Genomic DNA, 12,937 nt, shown 5'->3' on the forward strand with positions numbered 1-12,937 from the left:
TTCTCCCCCCCCCCACCCCCCATGAGCTCCAGAAGACAAGTTGTGCCTATGTACAATAACCTTCTCCAAGCAGCACAGTCCTCTGATGCCTTTTGTTCCAGCTCTTACTAGACCAAAGCTGAGAGGGACTCAGGAATTTCTGATTCACCTTCATGGCCAGTAAATTTCCTGCCTGCAAAAATGGGTTTTGTGATCTTGTACTCCTGCCAGGAGCCATAATATTCCAATAAGAGGGCTGGCTTTCCAGGCCCACAGACAATTCGTCCCAGAGGGTTCAATTGTAGGAGAGCTCCGCACACAGGAAGGGGAAAGCAGAGAGATCCAGCTAGGGGAGAAAGGGGAGGGAATGAGAGAGGGGGAGAAAAAGATGTGGGGGGGCAGAGACAAAAGAAAAGAGAAAGCTGGAAGTTTAGAGTGAGACTAGAAAATAGGGGAAAAGCAATGGAAGGAAGGGAAAAAGGGAGAGATGTGTGAAAGAAGAAAAAAAACCCCATCAGTACGTGGAGAAAGGGCGGGGGGAGAGAAAGTTACAGGGATAGAGAGACAGAAGGAGGGAGGATCATGAACCTAAAACATCCCAACACCGCTCCCTTGCAGTGTCCTGTTGGCCCCCGTCACAGCTCTGCTCCAGCACCCTAGGGGAAGGGACCATTGCCGCTTTCAAAATTGAAAAAGGCTCTAAAAACCTTTAGAAGCTGACAAGCTAGTGCTGCCCACCCATCGGTCAGAGACGCAGAGGTCCTGAGTGGTCAGGAAAGATACCAATGAGGCTTGTTCTTTTGCAAGAACTGAGCGGTTAACCCCAGTGTCCCGGCCATCCCCTAACTCAGATCATCCCATTCCATCGCCTTGTCTCTCCTCTGTACTCACAATTAGATACAGGGTTCTGCTTCACAGGCTGCCCAGACTGGTGGTGCCCCGTCACCACACAGCTGTTGAACAGCTGCTGCCTTCTGCCCCAGAGATGGCGGTGTTTCAAATTGGCCAGTGAAAAGACCCTTGCATATAGTTCATAAAGGCTTTGGGGATGGGGAGAACCAGGAGCAGTGGGGGGATGAAAGCAGCTCAGAAAAAATGTTAAAGCGCTAATCAACCAACACCAGAAACTATTGAAGAAGCTGGGGCATGATGGCATGATCCCGGCGTTTCGAGAGGCAGGCTAGAATATTGCATGCCCCATTTTCATTCCAATACACCCCATCTCAGCACTAGGCACAAAGGCGGCCATACAAAGGAGGTGCTTATGAAACACTGTGCCCTTGTGAGAATAGAGGAGGGAAGAGCTTTGTCGGGGTAACTGATTGTCTGGGAACACGAGCGCTGTCTGTCAGTTCAACAGAGGCTGCTTCAAGGAAAAACATCTCACCTGGCTTTGTTACGCTGCTGCTTTTTTTAAAAAAGGGGTCTTTTAAGCAAGTGAACAAGGAGCTGAATGCCAGCATCTGTGTGGGGAGCCAAGCAATGGCTCTTGTTTCACCAACCACTGGGGCTGGAGCTGCGCAGCGCAGCCATGTATGCAAAGGCTTAGCCCCTTCACTTAGGGCAGGCTGGTCTGGTTGAGGAAGGGACGCCCTGGCTCTTGGATTACATTCAGGATGGTGCACGGGGGCACGGCTGTGCTGCAGTCGGAGGTGTGAGACCAGAATAGAAGTGGGGTTGTCTTTTAAAAGTTTCCATGCAGCTTGCAAGAAAGTGAAGGACAATCGAGATATTCAGGGACCTCTCGGGCAATTAGTAAAAGGCAGCGGCTTTCCACCTACCCTAAGGCAGAGATCTGTGAAAGGTTCGTCACATGAAGTACCTTGATCGGGAGAGCAGCAATGCAGGGACAAGGTGTGCTGCTAGGGAGCTCAGTGGGATTCCTCTGCAGCACATCAAAGGCTACTCCAGCTGCACCAACACCAGGGAGGGAGAGCTAGAGAGGTCACAGACGATCTCAGCACTCTGAATCTGGGTCAATAAGCAGACGCTGAGGCAGCATGGTGCAATGGGTAGGACACGCACCCAGGAGTCAGGTGTCCCTTGTGGCACGGACAATCTGTATCCTTCGGCAAGCCAGACGGAGCCCAAGTTTCAACAGAGCTAAGTACCCAGCCCCTCCCCCTGTGAAATGGGTGGCATGTTTCCAGAAGAGCTCTTCACCCAACGTGCTCAGCTCATTTGAAAATCTGGCCTGTAGGGTCCAATTTCCAGAGCTGCTTGAGCACGCATTAGTTCTCACTGAACTCACAGCAACCGCAGGTACTCATCGGCTCTGAACACCAGGTTCCTAGCCTTTATGTGCCTCCGTTTCCATTATATAGCAGGATGCAGTCATGGATTTTTAAAGCCAGAAGGGGCCCATGATGATAATCTAATCTGACCTCCTGCAGAGTCTAGGCCAGAGAACCTCACCCAGGGGATCCATCCAGCCCATAATTTCTGGGTGAGCTAGAGCATGGTGTTTAGAAAGACACCCAGTCTTGATTTAAAGACTAAGTGATGGAGAAGCCACCACAGCCCTTGGTAAATTGTTCCAATGGTTAATTTCCATCACTGTTAAAAACATGCACCTTATTTCTGGCCTCAATTCATCTAGCATCAGCTTCCAGCCATTGAAACCTGTTCTGCTTTTGTCTACTGCCGTCAAAAAGCTCCACCCCAGGCAGTGCATATTCACCATGATCAAGTCACCTCCTAAACGTCTCTCGGATAACCTAAATAGACTGAGCTTCCAAATACTCGCTGTACTATTTGGGGACATGGGCCGATGAAAGCCCGCCCACGGCTAACCAAACTCTCTCTGTACAGGGCAGGTTTTCCAGACCTCAAAATCATGCTTGTAGCTCCTCTCTGAACCTTTTACCCTTCAAAAAGGATGCGGAAAAAACTGGAGACACCGGAACAGGACACTTTATTCCAATGACCATCTCTCCATTGCCATATAAAGTGGTAATATCATCACAACCTTACTCCTACTCAGCATACCACTTGTTATACATCCAGAGGATTGCCTTAGCCCTCTTAACCACAACATCATACACAGCTCATGTTCAGCTGGTTATCCACCATGACCCTTGACAGGTACTCCCCTTTCTAAAGCACTCTGGAACTCCATGGATGAAAAGCACTAAATAATGACTGTATCAAATGATGAATAATTATAATTATTTAAAACTTAGGAAGCCAGACATGGAAAGAAATAAAACCTGGGCAAAGGGATCAGAACTGCAATCTCACTAAAGTCTGGGAAAACAGCGCAGGAAGAGAAATAGTACATGAAATAGATCCCAGTTCCTCTTAACCGAGGGAGGAGGCCCTCATGACTGCGCAAGGAGCAAGCAAAGGGCTTTTAAAGAGCATAAACAATGTGATCAAGGGAAGGATCCGGTGGCCCATGAAAATCCAAGGAGCACATGAAAAGGGTAATTAGAGGAGCTGAAATCACAGTAAGACGGAATATTTTAAACTCTTGGCACAGCAGAATTCTTCAGCTATATCCACATCAGACAGGGAGAAATTGGCCCATTATAAAAAATGTGACTGTGGTAAATTGGAAACAAGGGAAATAAGAAAGTAGCAGATTTGTTAATGAGCTATTTTACTGCTGGCTGCACAGAGAGAGAGGGCTGAAATAGGGTGAGATGACCTCCGGGAATGAGCGGGGAGGAGTGTGCCGAAATCAGAAGAGACATGGCCAGGGAAATATTGAAGCAAGAAATGGGAGTGAACCAACCCCCTGGAATCACAACACCCTCAAAGCGTGGGACTCCCCAGTTGCAATTAATCTGTGCCCTGAAGCCTGGCATGCGGTTCCCCTTATCTCTGTTTGCATAGATAAAAATGTTACTATTGATCATAAAATGGCAGGGCTGGATCTCTGGCTGCTGTGAATTGGGGTCGCTCCACAGAGTCTCCACTGAAATGAATGCTACGCCAATTCCTTCCGTTACTGTTATTTATAATGTGGTAGAGTCTAGAGTACTCCACCAGGGAGCAGAGCCTCGATGTGAAAGACACGGTACAAACAAGTACTACAAATACAGTCCCTGCTCTAGACAGTTCACAGGCTAAGACTGTGACAGGACATGAGATGGGCTAGACCAAGAGAACCCAGTCCCCATTCCTCTCCCAGAGCTAGGCTAAAACCCCTGAGTCCTGACTCCCACTCACCTCTGCTCTAATCCATAGACTCTACTGCCTTTCCAGATCTGGAGTAGAACCCTGGAGTCCCGTCACCTCGTTTCTTTGGCTAGATCTTTCCCCCATTAATCAAGGTGTGGGCAAAGCTTGCGGGATGTGAGGAGGAAAGCAGGGTTTACTGCCAAGCAGAGGGTCATTCTAAACCAAGTGGGAGTTCAGTAGGGTTGCCAAGAGAGTAAGACAGGTGGGCCCTAGGACAGAGCAGGTGGTGGGACTGAAATAAACCTAAAGGGTTGGAAATGGATGTAGGGGACCAAGTGGCCTTTTGTTGCCTAGGATTTGACCATCTGGGCGCTTCTCTCAGGAACCCCTTGTGAAGCGAGATCCCAGAATAGCAGGTGTGTAAACACTTTAATTCCCATTAATGCTTACTGGTGCTTCTGTGTGTTTCTTAGTTTGAATAAACAGTTTACAAATGTCTCCCGCCCCCCCGGTTTCCCAGTAATTGAAGGCTCATTAATAAAGAATGACTAGCTTGAATACAGCTCGACATTCTTGCTGACAAGAAGGGAGGGAGGGTCATGAATATTCATGGTTATTGTATTTGCCTTCTTCTGAATTTCATAAAAACGCCTAAACAAATAGCATTCCCCTCCCCACCCAGGCTCCGAAAACACAACTTGGGCACCAGCATCTCCAGTAAACTGTCCCCAAGCCTGATCTCTTCCTGTAACCCCCGCCCCCCCGGCCTCCCTCCCTGGCGCCTTCTGAAATGCATCTATGATTATTAAACACCCTCTCTGTCACAGCTGCTCAAATACGACAGTGTCCCAGCATAGGTTTCAGGAAAGGGAAGGCAAACACAAACAAGGCGCTCATTATAACGGAGTGCAGACGTGAGCATGGCGAAAAGGCGGCACCAGTTTTAATTGGCTTGGCAAGCCGGCTGTCAGGCTGAATAGCTGTGGTCACCATACACCGAAGCAGTGGTATTTCAGAGATACTGGGGTGGTGGAGTGGGAGGGGATTTTGTTCCAGGTGGTTTCATATACATTTGCAACCTCTTGAAAGTGGCTATCCTACTGTATTCTGTTCCCATGCTTATGCTGCACCCGTCACCGTGGTATCTGTGCACCTTGGGCTAAGGAGTAAACCAAGTCGAATTCAGAACTTGCCACAGATCTGGGTCCCAAGTGGGCTGGGTGCTAAAATCCAGCGATGGCCAAGGACCAAAACCTCCTGAACTTTACCGACGTTTGGTTCTGCATGCCACCGGCTCCCATGAAGCAGAACCAGATGCCCAGATCTGAATATCCCAGAACTTTGCCGCTGTGGGCCCCTCTCTGCTAAAGCCCAGATGGGCAAGTGAGTGCTCTGAACCTGCAGAGACTCCCCTCCTCCCGCTCTAAAAGAGGGTGGTGCTTGTGGGATGCCCCCTCCACAAGAGGGCATCCTGGAGCTGGCCCTCTGCGGACTGGAATTCAGCACCATGGCCAGTGCAGCGAACAGGGCCAACCAGCGCATGCAACTATTGAAAATATTTCCACTTGATTGAATAATATATTTATCACATGGCTAGGAAAACTAGTTGCCCACATTTGTGGCAGTGCTGTTAGTCAGATAATTTTCTGCTTGTGCAGACAACATTGTACTAATTTAACGCATTAGCAAAATGCATGCAGAAAAAAAGTCTATTATAAAATGAAGAATTAAATGTTATATTTTCAAAACAGTATTGTCGTAACAAGGAAGTTTCCTTTATGAGTCAGAAAGGGCCACTCTCAACTAATATTTTCATTCCAGTTTCTACTGGTATGTTAAATCTTTATTTATTTTGCAAAAACCAAGGGTCAAGTTATTCAACCTTAAGGCAAAATATTTTTACAATGACGATGCATTTAAGCTTAGATTTCCTGTGCTATTATTAAAAAGTTTTAAACATTCTTTGGGGAAAACACACTGAAATAAGAGGCACAAACATATGAAACAGTAGCAGCGGCGACGAGATGGGAAGGGGAAAGGTTCTCGCTCACCCCCTAGATCAAATCAGCATTCCAGAGCTCGACGGGTGAGGAGCCCAGCTTTTATCTGCTAGCTAGGCAGGTAGCAAAGACAACAGCAAAGGGACAAGGCGGGTAAAACTTGTCTCCCATTTGTGACAACCCAAGGGAAAGAGCTACCTACTTTTACTAGACCTGAGACCTCCCCAGCACCGAAGAAACATGGCCGTCCCTCATTCCCCTTCCTTCAATGCTGACTCGCTCCCTTTTCATTTCTGTTTCGGGCCCTTTTGCCCATAGCTGGGTGGCAGAGGATTTGGGCTGAAGCTAGGTACAGATGTGCGTCTGTAAAGGGGTTCACTCACCCATAAGCTTCCTCCTCCTGGCTGCTCTGGGAAGTAGTTCCATCCAGGTCGGACAGACTCTCCTGATGGCTGCTCACCCCACAGCCTCGCTTGCTTTCCTCTGTCCAGGACTCAGTGCTACCTCTTCAGGACTTAGCCCCTCCAGCCAGGTCACTGCACAGCTCTTCCCTGCTGGGGTAGCAGAGTCCCACCAGCTCAGCTGTCCTCATCCGCTCCTGACTATCTTCCAACCCACAGTTACATCTTGTGCCACTTTCCTAGCAGCTGGCAGGGAACCCAGGCCTGCCCCCTACTCCAGGTTCCAGTCCAGGGACCCTATGTCCAGCAACTATGGGCACCTTGCTCCCAGACCCTGTTGCTATTTCCCACCTTTCTGCTTTATCTTCTAACCTTGGTTTTGCTAACCCAAACACCCTCCACAGGGAGGGACTCCTGATGCCTGCCCTTGCTTGGCTTGATATAAGATCAGCCTTCCTCTGCCCAGCTGGGCTTTATTTTCAATCAGCCTTTCAAGCCCTGACTCTCCCCCAGGTGCAGCCGATCAGGTTAACATAGCACTTAACCTGCTCTGCCTCCTGTGGGCACCCCCATCACAGTATCCCACCTCCTGGCCTCTGCACCCTAGGGTAACAGCTTGCTATGGCCACTAGCTAATGGAGTTACTCCTTCCCTGCAAGAGGGAGATCCATCTGTGGTGGCGCTGCAGATCCTAGTTCAACCCTTGCAGTCATGGTGGGGTCATTTTCTGATCCGTTGCCATGATGCGCCCCACAGGTTCCCAGCAATATCCCTGTTTATTGCTTCTAGCTTCCTCCCAAAGCTCTTCTTTCTGTGCTGCGTCAGCAGGAATATTTCGATCATCCCTTTCTGCCAGCACAATACCCTGCCTGGCCCATATTAGCAGCCTGTTTCTGCTTGCTTCATGTGTTCCTGTCATGCTGGTCTCTTCCTTGCCTAGCTGGGCAGGTCCAATCTCCATCACTTTTCCCGATTAAACTAGATTGAAGTGTCCAGTAATATCGTCGCACTCCTCCTGGCCACCTCTCCTTGCAGTTACAAAGCACAGCTTCTGCGTGGTCTCCATTGAATGAAGCCGGGAAATATTCTCTCTGAGACAAGGGCATCGTCATGAAACGCTGGCCCTTCGGTAGTGCTTTTCACGTCAGGATCTTCAAGTGCTCCCGGGGCAATAATTTGTACCCACCAGCCCAGTGATGTAAATGCCTGTTTTAGAGATGGGACCACTGAGGCTCAGGGAGGTGCCCTCGGCCATACAGAGAGATAGTGGCAGAGCTTGGGATTGACCCCAGGTGCCTGCTTCCCAGTAGCCAGTTCTAACAAGCACACCCCACTCCCCTTCCCAGAGCTCGGCACAGAAGCCAGGACTCCTGACTCCCAGTCTCCTGCCCACGTCGCACTCCTCCCCCCAACGTAGCACCAGAACCCCACCCTCTGGCCACTAGACAACAATGACCCCCATCCAACCTCTCTCGGGGCACAGCCAGTCCAGCAGATAGACCAGCCCCAGCACGTCTCCCCCCACCTGCTCTTTCACTGTCCATCCCTTTGGATGCCCCTTCCAGCCTCTCCTCATCAGACTTGGAGAATACTCACAGCCTGGCACTAACTGCTTGGCACGGGAGTCCTGCAGCTCCCACGCGGACCAAGTTCTTAGGAGATACAAATCCTTCGATCCGACTAATGCTGCACTGGCTGGGAAGGGCCCTTTCCTCCCCAGGAACTAGCACTGGGCTGCCCCTGAACGGAGCAGGCTGCCATGGCCTCCACTGGCCCTGTCCAGCATGGAGGTGTGCTTGTTTCGGTGGGGAGCCAGCATTGACCTCGTGCTCTAATGCAGCAGGCTATCCATGCAGCAGTGCCACTGGACAGAGACGAGAGCAGGAGCGGCCGTGGGGAGCCTGCCAGGAGCATATGGAAGGGCAGGGGCCAGCAGCGGAGGTGACAGCGAGATGCATCAGCATTCCCATCCCGCTTCCTGGCAGTGGTCGCAGAGCCAGAGAGACGGCGACCCAGCTTAGTGGCTCCAGCCATCTGCTTTTCCCTCGTCTGTGATTTACCTCTTTCATTTTCCTTGGCGGTGGGAGTCGAGCTTAATTAAAGATATTTTTATGTGCATTAATAATGCGTGCAGTTTTGAAAGCTAAGACACCAGGGTGAGAGAAATCAAACCCGTGCTGCGGGGCAGAAGTTCAGCATCTGCGGAGGAATTCTTCTTTCCCAGCCCTCACACCTGGCATCGCACAACTGACAGGGGCTTTGCCTTCCTCTGCAGCCCCTGAGACTGGAGCGGGTGCAGGGTTGGCTGGACCGGTGGCCTGATGCGTGATGGTCTATGAGGGGGACCATGTCTTTGCTCCCCGCCCGGAGTGCACAGGGACGGAGAGGGGAGATCGCACTTCCCCCCGGCGAGAATGCGGTCAAATAGGAGACAGGCCAGGAGCAGCTTGTTGTGATTAAACCCTGCATTGAGGGCAAGTTTGTGCCTTGGAGAAGGCGCCCACACTTGGGCATAAGCCCGTCACGTCACACCTGCAGCAAGAGCCCATCCCGCAGCTGCTCTCCTCCAGAGGAGATCGCAGTCAAGTATCTCACTGTCTAACCCCAGAAGCAGGCCACTGCTACGCAACAGCAGGGCCTCGTCCAGCCAGCCGCGCCATGCACGCCCAGCCTGTGCTCGCAGCAGATTGAAACAGGACGGGCGCGCTCTCATTGCCTCAGCCACGCTGGACAGGTAGCTGTAGAGGGGAGTGCAGCTCATCCCAGCCAGAGATGAGGGAGGGAACCTCCCCGCTGCTTTTAGGGAAGATGGAAATGCACTGCCCACCCTCTCCCGTCCTTACCCCCTGCCCTGGCTGCATTCCCAAATCTGCTTCTCGAAGTGGCGGGAGCCGTGGGGTGTCGCTTCTCCTCCCCCTGGATGCTTCTGACTTAGAAAACACCATCAGAGGGGACGCCCCCCCGCAGCCACGGGTGTAACCGAGCCGCACGGCCCAGCAGCCCCACGTATTTCTCAGAAGGTCCTGATCTAATTTAAACCCTGTAAGTGCTGGATTCCCTCTGCACTGGGGCAGGTTGGGTTACAGTGCTCCTCGCCGTGCCAAGTCCCGTGGGGGAGCTGGGATTTGATGAAGGCAATAAACCCAGAAACACAGATACACCATAACCCGGGCGTGCTGCACAGCCAGAGGTGGGGCCACAGGGCCACGTCCTCAACTGGTGTAAATCGGCATAGCTCCACGGGCTCTGCAGGCTTACCCCAGCTGGGAATCTGGCCCATGATTTTGATTAACACATTGCTCTTCTAGCTAGGGATCTCCATGAGCTTTATTCACATCAACCCTCCTCTCTGGCAGCTCAACGTCATTATCCCATTTCACAGGGAGGAAATCAGAGGTTCAAGGGCCCCCGGGGCATCAGTGGCAGAACTGGGAACGGAGCCCAGGAGTCCTGACACCTAGACTTCTGCTATACAGGTTAGATTACACTGTCCTTCCAGAGGTGGGAATCCCAGAAATCCTACCTCCCCTCCAACCTCACTCAAACTACTAGACTGCACTCATCTCCTACAGCCAACCACAGACCCCAGCGGTCCTGATTTCCAGTCCTGGTCTTTAGCCATAAGACCAGCTTCCCCTCCTACAAGACTAAACCACTGTCCCAATATAAGCTTTTCCTCTAGAGATCTCCCTTTGTAACTGATAAATTACAGCCAGCACACCTTGAGAAAGCAGGCAGAGGACAATCCTTAGGCAGTGCTGATAAGAACCTTTGCTTTGTGGATGTGTGATCCGTGGCGGTGTCAAAGATACTGTTCTCCACATCATCCAGTGCTACTGCACCAAAGAGAGAGGAGTAGGAAGGAAGGGACAGATGCACTGTCCCTTAACCTTCATGCTTCAGGGCTTAGGCCAATCTGTCACTGACAGGGGTCAGGAAGTAACTTCCCTTACGGACAGCTTATCCCATAACTGCCCATTGCACCTTGTTCCCATGCAGCTGATGCTGGCCACTGTCACAGACAGGCTCATGGACTAAATGCACCCCCTAGTCTGATCCAGTCTGGCACTGCCTATGTATCTTTGGGAGGGGAATGCAAGCAGAAGCTCTCCCATTCGGATATCTCACTTGGTTCAGCTTGTCATTTTTATTAGAGATGGGCCCAGCTCTGAACACCTTCGGCATGGCTGGAACCTTGCCACAGACATTGTTGCTGACTCCCTTCTTTCATGGGCCAAAACAAAATCTCAGATACATCCCCACCAGCAAAACCCTGGGATAACTGAGTTCTGCACATCCAGCTCGGTTACTACTTTCCATCAGATTGACCACATGGGGTGCATCCCTCATGGGGGCAGCCTCTCAGTTACAATGGTGTAGAACAGGAGTAACCCCACTGCAGTTAATGGCATAAAAGCAGGCTGAGTGAGAGGAGAACCAGAGCAAAAGAGCCTTTGTATTGAGCTCTTCTGTCCATAGAACGGACTTTGGAGGTGCTTTTCCCCAGGAAAGAACAAAAAGGCAGAAATCTCTCACTTCCATAAAAACCAGGAGGATCCCAGACCCAAATGCAGCAGAACCATTGGGATGTGTACTTTGCGACTCAGGGCTGTCTCAGGGGAACCAAACCCACTTTGCTTCCAAAGCGGCATGTATACATTCACCAGGCAGAAGCAGAGATTCAGATCAAGGCCCTCTTTCACTGTCATTCGTTCCTGGTGCCTCTGGGAAACTCGACTGAAAAAACTGGGTGAAAATAATAATAATAGGGAGTAATCTCTCTGGGATGTAGACGCTGCAGTATCAGAGGCAAAATTCCCTTGGGCAAGACATTTCAAGCATAACAAAAAACTTCTGTCTTCTAGGAGCCCCGTGGTCTCGCAGACATAATGCAAAAGAATTCATTCATTTCTTATTTAAAGTACAAATAATAATAAGCAGCAGCTCTGGAGGTATGGAAACACCACAGCCTGAGGCTGATGTCCTCACACACACGCGCACACCCTCATGTACTATCCAAACAGCACAGAGGGGAAGTCAGCTGCAAATGTAGCATTAAAAATCACAGCATATTAAAAAAAGCACAGCCAGTCTCTGATCACAGAGGACTCAGCAGCCTACGTTAAACTAGCAGGATGAGCCCTTTTTTTTTTTCTAGGTTGCTTCAGAATGGCAACGCTCCAAATTCCTGACTAAATAGGGCACGCCAGCGCGACTGACGCGCGCAGAATAATCAGCCTGTGGATCTGGACCCGTCAGGTGAGGAGGCTGCTCTGTAGGAGGCGGGCACTGGCTCCCACATGGACACTCTTGTTCTGTATGAAGTGTCTTTTTGTGGTATGGGGTTAACTTAAGCCTAAGACAGACACTCTTGGTGCAGAATGAGCGATTGGGCTCCCATCTGGGAGCTGAGGCGAAATAGGTATTGTGCTTTAAATTCACACCCTAGCTATTTCACACTCACTTGCCTGGGTAGACAAGCCCTAAATGTCCTCACCAGAGTCTCGGAGAAAGCCTGGCTCTGTTCACAATGGTCTCATCCCTCTGACTTCAGAGGGGATTACTCCTGATTTACACCAATACATGAGAGGGCTGAATCAAGCCCGGACAGTGGGTGGCAAAGTTTGAATTAAGAACCCAGCCGATCCGACAGCCAGCCTTGGACTTTAACCATTAGCTGAGTTTCCTTCTATTACATTTGCGATAGTTTTTGTATCATCCTCACCACTGTAGTGTGTGAGCACCTCCCAGGCATGCACTAAGCGACGTGCCTGTGGTTTGTTCTCTCTCTCCTCTTCTCCCCGGCGAGACACTCCTGTGGGCAGTGGAGCATTTAGTTCTGGCAGGGTTGTTTTTGGGAGGAAGGGGGTATTTTTAATGTCCACACTGCTCTGTGTTTGTATCAGAGAAGAAGATCTTGCGGTTGGAGCAGAAGGTGGTGAACCCCTCCGAAATCTGCCTCTTGCGTAATCTCTTAACCCTGGTGGTAGAAAGGTCCAGCGCGTCTGAGGAGCAGAGTGGTTGAACAGGGTAACCTATCCCAGATCTCTAGACTCTTTCAGGTATGCTGGGCCCAGGTCGATGAGGACCTTGAAGATGAGGACCAAGTCCCCTCACTTGACTTGAAAGTCTATGGAAGCCCGTGTAGCGAGCAAAGGATGGTGGTGACCAGATTAGATGGCCCCACGTGATAAAGTCCCAGCCATCACTGTATGGGCCAAGTTCCAAGCACTGCCAAAATTACAGGTGCTATGTTCAGACCTGGGCTGCCAAGTACTGACCCATTAGAAGGTGAGTTTCAAAACAGAGCGAATCCTTGACAGCGGGCAAGTGGTGGGTGACAATGGAAATGTTGCCAGACCCTGGAGCCGCATCCTCCAGAACAAAATACCCCCCACGCACACACCACTGCTGAGCAGCAGAACTCCATGC

General features: G+C 50.6%; 1 protein-coding gene across 2 annotated transcripts in view; it reads right to left on the minus strand.

The window, feature by feature from the left end:
- GFRA2 (GDNF family receptor alpha 2) overlaps positions 1-6,825 on the minus strand; it is a 103,056-nt gene extending 96,231 nt beyond the window's left edge. For both annotated transcript variants that reach the window (XM_067530265.1, XM_067530264.1), the window contains exon 1: positions 6,488-6,825. In XM_067530265.1, the coding sequence (XP_067386366.1) occupies positions 6,488-6,530 (43 nt within the window). In that variant the 5' untranslated portion in view covers positions 6,531-6,825. The remainder of the gene's footprint in view (positions 1-6,487) is intronic.
- Positions 6,826-12,937: the final 6,112 nt, after the last annotated feature.

Source organism: Emydura macquarii, unplaced genomic scaffold, assembly GCF_026122565.2.
Source record: "Emydura macquarii macquarii isolate MOO-44397 ecotype Brisbane River unplaced genomic scaffold, CSIRO-AGI_Emac_v2 contig_3059, whole genome shotgun sequence".
Lineage (NCBI taxonomy): Eukaryota > Metazoa > Chordata > Testudines > Chelidae > Emydura > Emydura macquarii.